At 43.7% G+C, this 14,501-nt stretch overlaps 1 protein-coding gene across 2 annotated transcripts; it reads right to left on the minus strand.

Moving 5' to 3' along the window:
* Window positions 1-474: 474 nt before the first annotated feature.
* LOC131103646 (ras-related protein Rab-37) lies at window positions 475-13,730 on the minus strand. Of its 2 annotated transcripts, XM_078797134.1 has the most exons (10): window positions 13,704-13,730; window positions 12,214-12,314; window positions 8,106-8,216; window positions 5,379-5,420; window positions 4,298-4,364; window positions 4,105-4,157; window positions 3,922-3,987; window positions 3,275-3,331; window positions 2,976-3,052; window positions 476-1,586 (listed from the first exon to the last, which is right to left on the minus strand). In XM_078797134.1, the coding sequence occupies exons 3-10, from the start codon at window positions 8,211-8,213 to the stop codon at window positions 1,481-1,483; spliced, it is 576 nt and encodes a 191-aa protein (XP_078653260.1). In that variant the 5' UTR covers window positions 8,214-8,216; window positions 12,214-12,314; window positions 13,704-13,730; the 3' UTR covers window positions 476-1,480. The 2 variants fall into 2 exon arrangements, with proteins under 2 accessions (XP_057906079.1, XP_078653260.1); XM_058050096.2 differs by lacking the exons at window positions 12,214-12,314; window positions 13,704-13,730 and adding an exon at window positions 9,704-10,199 and having other exon boundaries at window positions 475-1,586.
* Between the last annotated feature and the right edge of the window lie 771 nt (window positions 13,731-14,501).

The following is a 14,501-nucleotide window of genomic DNA, read 5'->3' on the forward strand; positions in this document are numbered from 1 at the left end:
AGTGGTGTCCAACATCTGGCCCAGGGACCATTAGTGGCACACCAGGCGCTTTTTAAATGTGAATTTCACAATAAAACTGAGATGTTACTTTATAGTTTACCATATCTGAATATATTGTTTTGTTGGATTATTTAGTGTTCTAATAAAATATAATAATAATTAAAAAATAAAATAAAATAATAGTAAAATTAATAATAATATATAAATAATTTAATATAATATAAATAATAATATTTATTATATATGGAGTAAATAAAATAATAATAAAAACATATAATCTATATGAGCCCTTCCAGCCAGTAAATAAATAAAGTGTGGTAATGCAAAGCAGCAGGAGAACCAAGGCTGTTAGCATGTGTACTTAAAGCCGTGGAGCTCCTGGCTCAGCTCATTAGAGCTAAGGGATTGAGATGCTAGCCCATGCACACTGACTCATACAGTACAGGAGGAGGAGGAGGAGGAGGAGGAGGTGTGAAGGCTGCAACAGTGAACCACAGATGTGTTCCATATTTACAAAAATATTTAGAAAAAGAAATAAGCCATCATCACCAGCGAGGCCGAGAAGGAACCATCTTTTATGTTGCATCATGTAAACCGGCTCACTGCTGCCACACAGTGGCTCTTTCACCTCATTACAGCTTTCCCTGAAAACACACAGCACGACATACATTACAAAATATACTTTATGTATAGAACATGATAACAAAGCACTTTTCCATGGCACTTTGTGATCACCGCGACGCCTCCGGAGGGGAGGGGGTGGGGGGGGGCAGATGCAAACGAGCGAGGACATTTAAAAATGGAAGTCGTACAAATCAACACGGTACGGTGCATGGATGGATGGGTACGGTCTCCATGACGACACCCGTGGGTGGAACAAACACAGCTTCTGAGAGTCTAACATCTACCGGGACATTGAACTCATCACCTCAGGTGCCACTGTGGAAAAATAAGAATTTGAATGGCGTTCCGGTGTGGCCCTGAAGTGCACACACACACACACACACACACACGCACGCACACACACACGATACATAAACATTGGCTTTACTCTAACAGCAAGACGCGGGAACGTGGGGGCGAGGCCGAGGGTGCACACGGAGTGAGGATGAGGACGTAAGGCCGGAAGTGATGAGTTCACGGCCTGGTGAAAGTGACACGGAACAAACAGGCATGTTGGATTGTTGATAGAAAAGCGACGCGAAGCGAGTGTCCCCGTTTGACCCCTGGCTTGTTCGTCGATCACAAGCGTCACCACAAAGACCACGACACGTTTCTACAGAGAGACGTTCACGTTTCACATCAGGGATGGCGTTCCCGTTCCCCCGCGTTCAGCAGAGAAGGGGAGGACGTTCGCTGCTTAGGATTAGTGTCGGGATTGGCTTTACTTACCCCCCCCACCCCCACCCCCACCCCTTGATCCCCCTTGTGTGTGTGTGTGTACAGGTGTGTGCGTGTCCCAGCCCAATGTCAGGTTTAGCTAGACCAGGGTGCAGCAGCCGCCCTTGTGCTTTTGAGACTCGATGTAGTCGTGGAGCTGGAACTTGGGCTCATGAGGCTGCTGGGTGCTTCTGTGCTTCAGCTCCCTGGGAGAAGAGAGAGAGAGAGAGAGAGAGAGAGAGAGAGAGAGAGAGAGAGAGAGAGAGAGACACCATGCAGGAAGTCAGATACTGAGTTGGCGGATGTGGGGAGAGAGGGAGGGAAGATCAAACATCACCACATCATTTCAAGAGGAGCAAAATCTTTGAATTTCTACTACCAATATTTCAATTTCTTGATAACCCCCCCCCCCTCGAACTAGTCCAACGCCACCTGACTAGAACAGGAAGGCAGCATTACAAGCCTCAAATGTGCCGAGTACACTAATGAGGAAAAAGTGGCCATTTTCAGCAGCATAAAGTTGAAATATGACAGAAAAAAATATGTTTTTTTAAAGTTGTACAGGGAATAAAGTCATTATTACTACAAGAAAATTACAGAAAAAAACTGAAATAGCTGAATAATTTTGTGAGAATAAAGTCAAAATATTATGGGAATAATAATAATAATGTTACAGGTAAAGATGCACAAGAAAATAGAGTTGTTAAAAAATTTAAATAAAATAAATAATAATAAATACAATAATAAATAAAATTAAAATACAGTAGAAATGGAAAAAAAACAGTTGTAATTTAAAGAATAAAGTCAAAATATTAAGAGGAAAAAAGGCATAAATATGGGGAAAAATAATGTCATTTTGTAGCAAAGAGGTCAAGTATTCAAGAAAAAAAAACTTAGTGTGGGAAAAGAAAACAAAAACTAAAGTCAGCATTTTTTGAAAAATGGGCTGGGAAAAAAGTCAGAAATTAATATGACAGGAATAACAAGAATAAAGTCAAAATGATGGGAATAAATAATAGTAATATAATAATTCAAAGAAGAAAAGTGAATATTATTAATGTGCTCTTTCACCTACTGTACTGAGAGAGAGAGAGAGAGAGAGAGAGACCATGCAGGAAGTCAGATACTGAGGGGGCGGATGCGGTGAGAGAGGGACGGAAGACGCTATCTGGCATCCAACATCACCACATCATTTCAAGAGGAGCAAAATCTTTGAATTTCTTGATATCACAGAAAAAGAATAGTAATAAATAATATCAATATAAAGACAGCTTCTTTTTCCGTTAACGTTGGAAATTTAGGCTAGAATTTGGTCTTATTTTGCATCCATTTTCCAGATAAGATAAGCTAAGCTAAGCTAAGCTAAGCTAAGATAAAACCCAGCAGGTCTGGAAGCCTCCTGACCTTCTGACCTCCGCTGCTCCCAGTCAATCACCAACTGGACCAACTGGTAGCAGATAAGTCCTTAAACGTCCCGACCTGCCATCTTGGCTGTTTATTGACGCAGTCGGAGTTCCTGTGGTTACCATGGTTACCAGATAGCACCTGCTGCTTACGGCGTGTGGGTGTTGGAAGTTGGACGTGTTGGGCCTTACTTTGCGATAGCCAGAAAGGCCAGCTCCACATTCATGCCCGTCTTGGCGCTCGTCTCCATGAATGGCACTCCGTATTCCTGGGATGAAGACACGGGAATTACAGATAAGTACTTGATACTACATAGTACCTATATAGTGATTTTATTCTGGTGAAAATACTCATTTTTATATTTTTTTGTTTGTCTGTTTTCTTTATTGTTGGAATGCGCTGCGGGCCTTAAAAAAAACAACCACCGGCCACAAATGGCCCCCGTGCCTCACATTGGACACCACTGAAGATTCGGTTTGGCACACCTTACCTTGGCCAGCTTCTCCCCATCCTCCGTCTTCACGACCCTCTCGGCGGCCATGTCCGACTGGAAGACAGCAGACAGAAAACGATGAATTTCCTCGGGGATCCCGGGACGCAGATCCCGCGAGTGCACGCCCGATACCGTGTAAGCCCGTACGTACGGCTCATCCTCTTATCGGGCAGCCTCGCCGCCATGGCTGCCCGATAAGAGGATGTTCCAGAGCCAAAGCCCCCCTCCGAGTGAAGGGGTGTCACAGACGCTCGCTGCAAGTAAGCCTCGTTGACATCCAGGACGTGAGGCGAGTACCTCTGTCGGCCACCAGAGGGAGCCTTTGGACGGATTACTGATGACGGCTGCTGACGGCAAGGAGACTTTTCATGAGCAGGGGCGTCGGGAGAGGAATGGTTTGATGGAGGAAATGCTCCCAGCGAGGGATTAGGAATTAGTGAGGTGCTGTTTGGAATGTCTGGGCTTGATTGCGTACCTTTAAATCACATCCATGAAGACGTCGTATAAAAAGGAATACGAGGCTGTGCATATATATACTGCATATACATATAGTATAATGAAAGGCTATGTTTATGAAAAACATGAATGTGAGTCGTTAATCTGATCTTTTCATGTAATATAAAAATAAAAAAAGCTTTGCTCACCTTGTTGCCGAGCAACATGATGACCACATCCTTCTGGGCGTATTCGTGTATTTCATTGAGCCAAGCCTTTCAAAGAAATCACGGAGGTTAAAAACAAATACCTCTAAACTGCACTGAAACGCTTCAGGTGCAGGAAGGGGGAGGAGCCAAGAGAGAGACAGGAAGTATCCAATGAAATCTCACCCTGATGTTGTCAAATGATGGCTTGCTGGTGATATCGTACAACAGGAGCAATGCTGTGGGAAAGGGGAATGGAAAGGGGAGTGGTGCACATTATGAAGAACAAATACTTTCCTACATCATCAATCTATGACTGGTGCCCCCCCCCCACACACCCACAGTATGAGGAAGTAAAAGATATAAAAGCAAAGGTTACCTTGAGCATCTCTATAGTAGGCGTGTGTCACGCTTCGGAATCTCTCCTGGCCGGCTGTATCCCAGATCTACACAACAAAGCACATAATTACAAAGCGCCTCCTCCCCCCTCACCCCCCCCTCACCCCCCCCCCCCCCCCCCGAACTAGTCCAACGCCACCTGACTAGAACAGGAAGGCAGCATTACAAGCCTCAAATGTGCGGAGTACACTAATGAGGAAAAAGTGGCCATTTTCAGCAGCATAAATTTGAAATATGACAGAAATAATGTTTTTTTAAACTTGTACAGGGAATAAAGTCATTATTACTGCAAGAAAATTACACAAAAACGCTGAAATAGCTGAATAATTTTGTGAGAATAAAGTCAAAATATTATAGGAATAATAATAATAATGTTACAAAAAATGTGCAAGAAGAAAGTGCAACTAGAGTTGTTAAAAAATAAAATAAAATTAAATTAAAGCAGAAATGGAACAAACAGCTGTAATTTTACAAGAATAAAGTCAAAATATTAAGAAAAAAGGCATAAATATGGAGGAAAATAATGTCATTTTGTAGCAAAGAGGTCAAATATTAAAGAATTTCTTTTTACTTTCTTTTTTTTTTTTAAAGGGCATAGTATGGGAAAGAAAACAAAAACTAAAGTCAGCATTTTTTGAAAAATAGGCTGGGGAAAAATTCAGGAATAAATATGACAGGAATAACAAGAATAAAGTCAAAATGATGGGAATAAATCATAATAATAATTCCAAGAAGAAAAGTGAATATTATTAATGTGCTTTGCATTGTTTCATTTTTCACTATGATGTTTATATTGAGCTAAAATAGCAAATCAGATCTGATGGCGTTTGTACGCTTGAGTTGGTATCTACATCCAAACCACCGTGTCTGAATCGGGATTCCATGATAGGCCAGGATAAGAGACGAGCTACAGCGGAGAAATGTGATTTTGGCCCCTCCCACTCATGTCAAACAAACATGTCATGAGGTTAGAAGAGCACGTGTCGCTACGTGGAGTCGGGAAATCCTTCCCCAAGTGTTTGATCCGACGTACGGGCGGACGTGCGGGAGGAGACGCTCACCTGGAGCTTGACTTTCAGGTCGTCCACATCTACCACCTTGTTCTGGAGAGACGGGCGAGAAGAAGAGCCGTGAGACGCTCGCCAAGCGCATTACGCACAACAAGGCTCAGCATGGGGCCCAACGCAGGAGACAACAGAGGATGGCTTTAAACGCTGCCAGGGACGTTAATAGCAACACGCACACACACACACACGCACACGCACACGCACACAACAACGTGGCAAAGACAACAGGCAGCATATCAAGCGACTCCCACTGTTCATTTCCTGCAACCCTCACAAGCCCACGGTGTGATTTCCTGCAGAGCCAAGTTGGGCCTAAAATAGTTAGGCCGTCCTATCCTAACCCGTTCCAGCCACAAACTAACATTTGCTCGCCAATATCGGAGGAGGAGGTAATAAAAGATGATGAGCGTGGCTCCAGCCGACGGAGGTACACGTTCTCACCCTGCGATGACGTCAGGGCGGCGGAGGAGGAAGTGGAGAGCGTAAAGGCGGCTCCGCTTCATCGTTAGACTCCAACATTCTTACCGGTCTTGGAAGTCCAACAACTATTTTCCAGTTTGGCGGGTCCTGAGACTAATAGTCAGGTGTGACTTATAGATGCTGTTATATTCACAACTCAAAACGGTTTTGAAAGGTTCATTCATATTAGATCTGGGCCATATGGACCAAACTCATATCCTGATATATTTAGGTTCAATACGATATATATATCATAAAATGTAAACAATCTTACAAAACAATAACCGCTGAAATAAAATAATATATCTTTATCATTAAATTAATGCAGAAAAATGTCAATCTTCAGTTGAATCATGCTACACTGACGCTAGTCTCTTACACGGTTAGCGCCGTTAGCGCTTCCGTCTCACGTTCCCCACGACACACGGTAAACATGGTGGATATCATCTTTCTCGCACTTCATTCCCGCCAGGCAGCCTCTCCTCCTCCGTATCTCCACGGGGATCTCTGATGGCTCCGCTTGGCCGAGGGGGTGCTCAAAGCTAACGCTGCTCTCCAGTGTTGGGGGCAACAGTGGAGCAAGAGATACGCTACGGAACACTTAAGGGGTCGCTATGGCAACAAAAACAATAAGAAAGTAATAAATAAATAAATATTAAACACTAAATTATTAACTATTAATTAAACAGAGCTGCCGTAACTAGCTTGCAATTTGAGCGCCGCCATCTTGAAACATGACATGTTCGCATCAAATCCGGTCTATATGTCCATATATGGGTCCATATGAACCATATGCTTGTTTTTCATATCGTGCTTAAAAGAAATACTAATATTTCTAAAATATGGCTATATCAACCACACTGGATGACGAGTTGACAGCTCAGACTTTGAACTCTTGGACTTGAACTGCTGACCCGCTGGACCGCCTGTGTGTGTAGCTCCTGATCTATGGTTAGCAGCACACTTTTCCACAAATTACGTGGTACGGTCCCTCGTTTATCACTGTTAATTGGTTCCAGAACCCAATTTCTGCAAAGTAGGAAGACAGGAAGTGACGTCCGAGGTTGAGAGTAGAGTTTCAGCTGGTATGGGGTTCCGGCCCCAGCGGTAGCCCTTGTTGTTGTTATGATTATTATTTGACTGATAGTAGTATTCCACCATAAAAGCGCCATAATTCATGAATAGATAGAATGAGGGGCGGCTGTCGTTCCTTTTACGTTCCGTTTCCTGGCTATCTGCTACGTTTGTGGAACCGATGGCTGGGCGAGTACACCAAACTCCCTGACAATTCAAAGCTGTTCAACCCCCATCCGTGGCCCCCGGTTTGTAAGACAAGTCATGTGACATCTCCAGCCAGGTTATGTCAACGTTTCACGCCAGGGAGCAATTGACAGACAACAGGAAGTGTGAATACGCACACGCAGGCTGAAGCACGTGAAGCCAGAGCAGAGGCGAACCGAGCGGAAAGGAAGGACGTGGTTGAACCCCTGCATTAGTTGCCATGGCGTTCCGTTTCCCTCCAATTATGACGCGAGAGGAGCGCCGTGCTGAGTGACGCTACAAGGAAGCTCAAAATAGACCGGCCATGTTGGAAGCTGCCTTTTCATGCACGACAACAACCTCAGCTCCAACGTTTGTCTCTCAGCTTACGCCTTCCAGTTCGACCCCCCCCCCCCACACCTCCACACCCCCACACAGCCACAAGCAGCTTACGGAGCCTATTCATAGCCATGAATGAACGGCGTGACAGCGAATGCATCCTTTTCTTGGGTGACTCGGTTTATGAATGGACGCCGAGACGCTGACCACGCCACCTGTTGCTTTTTCTTGAGTGCCGGAAAAAGTCAACGGGAGCGTCTGGAAAATGCCAAGCGAGGAAGACAATACATCACTCCCACTAATGCAACACAATTTCCTCCCGAAACCGCTCCGAGACGACTCGCCATTAGTCTCGGAACAAAAGGTTAAGCGGGATCACTCCTGAAAGCCTCGTGTTGCGTTCATGACAACGGAGGTGATGAGAGGATGAGTGAGGAGACAAGGATGCGGGAACGCGTCTCGGCAGGAAGCAGCCGGTGCCTCCTAGCAGCCTCCTGGTCTGTGAACTTGGCTGACGGCTGACAGGATTTGTACATTGGGCGCCATCGCCACACGGCCGTGGAAAACGGGGTGATAATTGGCACAGTTGCTTCACAGACAAATTAGAAACGAAAGAACAATCTGCAGCGTCTCTCTCTCTCTCTCGCTCGCTCGCTCGCTCACCCTGAAGTCTATTCCCACGGTGGCGATAAAGTTGCCGCCCACGAAGGCCCCGTCTTTAAATCGCAGCAAGATGCACGTCTTCCCTACGGCGGAGTCTCCCAGCAGCATCACCTATTAATTAGAGCAAAAAGGGGGGGGGGGGCATGACATGAAAACTGAAGGAATCACGTACTAATATTTCCTAACAGATGATGACTCAACGGAAATATGATAGTTACACAATACATGTGACACAGACACACGAAGGTTGGTTCAAAAGCCAATGGAAAAAACCCACCAGCAATTGACACGCAATTAAATAAATTAAATTTAAAAAAAATCACAGAAAATATGAAATTATGAAAAACGTTCCAGAAAAATCAGAATTTGAATCCGGAATGTCATCTCGTTTATCGCCGACTTATTAATAAATCAAATATTTTCATAGTTAGCACATAGAAAACCCGATTCTGACCTCCGAAATAGATTAGAGCCCTCTACAGATGAAATAACACCCCTATAGTCACCTTTACACTCATAAGTAGACTAAAAAATAAGATTAAGTGGAGAAAAGGATTTGACGTCAGGGTTTTACTCAGCGTGGATTCAACACTAGCCTGCGTTATAATAATTATTATCATGTCATGTTATTATGATCATGCCTTTTATGAGAATTCAACCCTGCAATAAAAGCCTGTTGTTCCGGCAGTCAAGTCTGGTGCTTGTGTGTCTCACTGAATGTTACAGTAACGTTACCGACGCCCAGTGTAGAATACTACATAGTTTCTTTGAATGCATCGTCAAAATTGTTATTGAAATGGATCCATTTTTATGCCTGAAAATGCTTTATTTAGGCAGAAAAAATACAATGAAGCATATTTTAACTAATAACAAGCCACATTCAACTACAAAATAACATGATATATTTTGGATGTGTATATATATCTGTAGAATACGTGGAACGTTATAGTCATGGAAAATGTAAAACTGTTTTCAACCAGTAGGGGGAGCCAAATATATCACCTATTCATTTTCAAGTACATTTCCTAAGCCCATGTAAGCCAAGTTGTTATGTTTATGAATATTTACCGACTACAGGTGAACGGGACGCCTATTTTTGGAGAAAAAAATGATATCGACTTCTTTGGACCAAAAAAATCAGCTCATTTTCACTCGATCGCCACAACATTCGGTAGAAATTGGTTCCTAATATTTGGGTTGCCTGGCATAGGAAGGACATCTTCCACGCAGCTTTCTACGTGATTGGCGGGTGTACCTAATGAAGTGTCCTGCAGGTTTGACTTGACCTGCCTAATGACCGTCGGTGCAGTCCAACTTTGTCTGTTGCCTGTGCGTGTTGCGTTCAAGTAAAACTGTTCGCTCCTGTTTGGAGAAGGGGGGGGGGGGGGGCAGCAACAAGTACACCCTCGGCAAATATTTGCATCAAAGAAGATTTACAGCCTGGCTTCATGGACTTCCTACAAAAGACGTTTAGAACTTTGTGGCCCCAAAGAACAACACGTTTAGGCTGTAGAATCACGTGACCACCTTCTACCGGAACATCAGACAAGACGGAAGCAGAAGGAAGCAGAAGGAAGCAGAAGATAGAACATACACACCTTGAAGGCAATATCGTAATACTCGTTAATAGAGGCGCATCGCTCCAACACATATTTGGACGTCCCGTTTTTAGACTGCTTTTGCGTCAACGATGCCTTCCTGGTGGACATCGCGATGGGAAAAGATGCGTTCAGGGAGCCAAAAAGCACTCTAGTCCAATAAAAACGTACACGCTGTGTGTACTGTGTGTATATGGGGTGGGGGGGATCTCAGTCCGAGTCTCCGGCAGCTTCCAGCCCCTCTGATCGCATACTGCGTGGATTCAAAAATGATGATCACCACAAAAAAAACAAAAAAACAAATCAGGATTTAGTGTTGCATTTCCGGATGTAAAAAAGGTTAAAGTTTTTAAAAAAAAAAGAGGCGCCAACAAATCCAGGAATCACGAGAGAAGAAAATGACACCCAAGCGGAAACATTACTGTGCTTTGCATCCTGGCGTGGGCAGACGGTGAATTGACGGAGTGAGCGCCGCGGCAGCTTCCACTGGCAATGTGTGTGCGTGTGCGTGTGCGTGTGCGCATTCCGTCTAGTCCTTCGGCTTTTATTGTACACCCAACAGCTGCGGGGGTCAGAGGGGATGCTAGCTGAGTCATTCGGGCTACAGGTGTTGCTCCAGCACAAACTCTAATTAAATTATTACAAAAAATAATCATAAACGGACGTTGTTTTTGTATAGAAATGCACATATTTACACGCCAGCGTTCGCTTTTCGTTCACGAACTGTCAACGGATTAGCATTAAATCTATTATTATTTCATCAAGGTCAACCTCCAAATTGTTTTTGTCACGAAAAGGTGATTGTAAAGTGTAACAAAATCAATTATAAATAAACATATCATACGTGGCAAATTGTTCCACCCAAGAGTCAATTTTCCAATTAAAACTGCACATCTTTACAGTGGTGTTTGTCTCCCCCTTGCGGTCACCAGCAGACACGACGCCTCGTGTGTGGCGTTGGCATGGTGAAACTGGCAGTGACAATAAAACCGAGAAATTTCCTTTTTTGAAAAAAAAATGCAGCTTTAAAAAAGCAAGTAATTTAAATAAAATATATCATCTTAAGGGACAATACCTTAGGATGTAAACGTGAGCATACTTAAGAGTAGTCTGTGTACAGTTTACAGTTACTCAGCATGCCCTGCGGGTTGTACATAACGCATTAATCACAGTTCATTAGCGAATTAGTAGAGCATCGAAAACCTTTACAACTTTGTAAATACTGTTTTTAACATTATTAGAGCCCTCTAGATGTGAAATAACACCCCTATAGTCACCTTTACACGCATATATATCAATATAGTAGATATAACAAAAAAAAACCAAACCATACAAGATATAAATAAGACTCATGTGCTCGTGTGGGTTGATGTACAGTAAGTGGGAGTTGATTGTGGTGCGGACAGGATGTGACGTTGGGGGGTTAAGAGTTGAGTTTTATCCTGGCGTGGGTTCCGGCTGCAAGAGTAGCCTGCCTTAGGAAGTACCATGCCTGTTGCGCTCGTGTTTTGTGAACATTACCGACATCTAGTGGCCAGTGGAGAATACTACATATCACAATGTGTTTGAAGGCATCTTCTAAATGGCTTCTATTTGTATTTTGGGTTTTTTTCAACATTTTTTAAGATGGAAGATGCTTAATTTCAGGGGAAAATAAAATATGTATTTCATTGGCCACTCCAAATTGTCCATAGGTAGGAATGTGGGTGGGAATGGTTGTTTGTCTATCTGTGAACTGCCATTGATTGGGATAGGCTCCAGCATACTACCATGAAAATGGAAGGCCCCAGCTTTCCTTGGATAGACGCTTATTTATCTTTCATAGTAGAAACACCTGCAGTTCCCCAACAATACAATAAATACGTTGTTATATAAACACCTCTATATTTGTAAACTGTGCAAGTGTACCTGTTGACCTTTAACCTTAAATTCCTGTCACCAAGCTGGCTGAAGAACCAGAAGGAAGCTCATTTAAATTCCCTCCATCCTCAAGGACTCCACTCTGCTGCTCCAGAACTGCAGTGACATAAAGCCAAGTGCCACATCATCCGCTATACGAGCCTCTCGCCTGCCCCCCCCAGTCCTCCTCCTCCTCCATGCCACAGAGCATAATCTCAGCCTTGTTTAAAACAGCATTAGAACCAACACCCAGAAGCAAACAGACTGCCCCCGCCCTCTTCAACGCCACAGTCCTTGTCACACTCACGCAGTCGTGACAGTAGCGTAATTATCTTTAATAACCCGGCATCCATCAAGAAAACCCCAAAGGATGTCGGGGATGCTAATGAATCCAGTGAGAAGATGCAGCTTCATTCTGCACTTGAGGGACGGACGCAAACACTCCAAATGGAAATGGAAAACACACACGGCGCTCCGTTATGTCAGGACTTGAGCAAACAGCCTGCCGTGATGCCGTGTCACTCTCATCACTCATATGATGAGGTGGGGGTGAGGGTGGGGGGGTGCAGTGGAGGGGAGAATCTGGCAAAACAAACTGGAAGTGGACTCACTGAAGCTCACTGAAGCTGGTGCCCAGGACCCCGGGAGGAACTTGCCCTGGGCGTAGTGCACCACTGGGGAGTGGGGGTGGGGGTCTTGCGCCCAGCATGGCCTGCAGAAACAAGATAGGACAAGATGTCGGTGGTCAGTCCATGCTGGTTGACACTACATTGCAACCGGCTGCATGGTCGCCATGGTTATGCTGTCATTAGGCCCGGAGCTCATCGCTATAGCAGATGCTCGCTTCTTTTGCTGACATTTATCAGCCCCCCCCCCCACCAGAAGGCGGGTCATCCACCCTGTCTGCATTTTAACTGCAGCATGCAGGGCTCTGCAAGCTGAAACGCATGTGCTATCATCCCAAAAAGACAGTCATGCTAACTATCTGGTTACAGAACAAGGATCCCAGATGGCGCCATCGGTAGTGTAGCGGTTCACATAGATGACTTCGGCGTGTTGGTCAACTCACAATTATTTAGCGTCGCGACAGGTTTCCATAAGTCAAATGTATTTTCAAAATGTACCACTTCCACATGGGACAGGAGAGCCATGGCTGACTTCATGCCGTGTTAAAAGGTCATGTCGCAGTGTTTTGTGACCAGAATGCTACATATCACATAGTCCATTATTTTGGGACTAATACTAGATCATACTGTGCCACCAAATCATTTATTAAAAACCACAATATATCAACTGAACCGCAGTTTGCGAGGGACTTCAATTCAAATGATTGGTTTGGAGACTTTTTACACCCTGCAAATGCCTTCTTATTGTGCTGTTCACAATTAGAAAACATGGGCTAAAAATCTGGAGAAAAAAATCAATATCCAGATAATACCCTTCTACACATATTAGCCAATAAACGGGACGTAAACAAGCCTCGTGTTCCCGCGCTAAAGCAGCTAAGCAGGAAGTAGGAAGAAGTGGTTCTTGAACATGGTTCATTTGGACAAACACTTTCGCTTTCGCCTAATAATAGTCTGTATTCACTGACAAAACAGCTGGATTTATGAATACACATATAAATACAGGGAAGCTGCGAAATTCGAAGCGCGAAGTGGGAAAAATGGTTGACTGTTCGTAAGATAGGCGGATGCTGAGATTGTCCTCCAGGGGTCGCCAAAACGGCAACAAATGCACCTTTAATGTTGTATATTCGTACGAAAATGACTATTGACTCTTAAAATTGAAAAGCTCACATTGATTCAAATATTAAACAATGCCAAATTATTTAAATTGTATACTTAAATTTCGTTTTTGTATATACAATCAGTATTGCATAGTGTACTATACGTAGTTATTGTGTGCAAAGATTGTTATATGTATAACTTATTTGTTCAGTCATTGGCCATTTTTTTTTACTCATGTAAACTGGTTCACATACTATCTTACAAATGAAAGACAACAGTATAAACAGTACCTTTCTGTTTCTATTCGACTATTCATTCAAGTTCTCCAAAGAAAAGCTGGAAGAAAGCGGAGTATGGAGGAGAGCAGTTACCTCCAGGGTGCTCATGGGAATTGATGCGCTGTATCATCGGAAGAGGTTCACTCTGCCTTCCAGGGGCTCAGGATGCTGGATGTTTCCATGGCAACGTGATATTCCTCCGAGCACGCCATCTATTCTGCATTGTTCAGGTCATTTAAGATGAACATAATGAGGCCCGTAATAACATAGTCACCATGTGCATGCTGCTGATAAACTTGGAATTGTTAAGACTATCATTTAGTATTGATGTTAAAACGCCGACGTATGAAAGTGAAATTATTTGAAGAGAACTGGTGGGGTGAACGTTGCATCCCTCAGCTAAGTTTAAATAAGCACTCGGTAAAATGACATTGTTGTGTATTGGTGTTGGACAAACGCTTATGTCCTGCAATTAATTCACATAGCACTGATCTAATGTTTGAATAAAACAAGTAAACAAGTACCTTAATCATTAGGGAAGGTGTCCTGCAGAGAAGTTGCATGGAGTGTCCTGAGAAAGCATCTTCGCCCCCCCTCCTTCAGCAGTTGGATTTGCTCAGACACCCTGTGGATGCAACAGGACATAGAACATACACGTAGAACATTCCCATAAGGAAGTGACAAGGAACACAAAAAAATATTTCTGTGTCCTCTTTATTGAGCGGAGAGGCGTAGGATATAGCCCCTCCCCCCCACCCAACTTAGCACAGCAGCAAGGATGCAAACTCCAGCAGCTCCACCACTGATCACAAATCAGTCTCTAAAAAAAAAAATCAACATTTTGTGGCTAGTTGAAACCCCAAAGACACGTATGGACACGCTTGTTTTTTT

This window comes from Doryrhamphus excisus, linkage group LG16, assembly GCF_037039965.1.
Source record: "Doryrhamphus excisus strain RoL-2023G ecotype Guam linkage group LG16, RoL_Dexc_Guam_v1.1, whole genome shotgun sequence".
In the NCBI taxonomy this organism is placed as follows: domain Eukaryota; kingdom Metazoa; phylum Chordata; class Actinopteri; order Syngnathiformes; family Syngnathidae; genus Doryrhamphus; species Doryrhamphus excisus.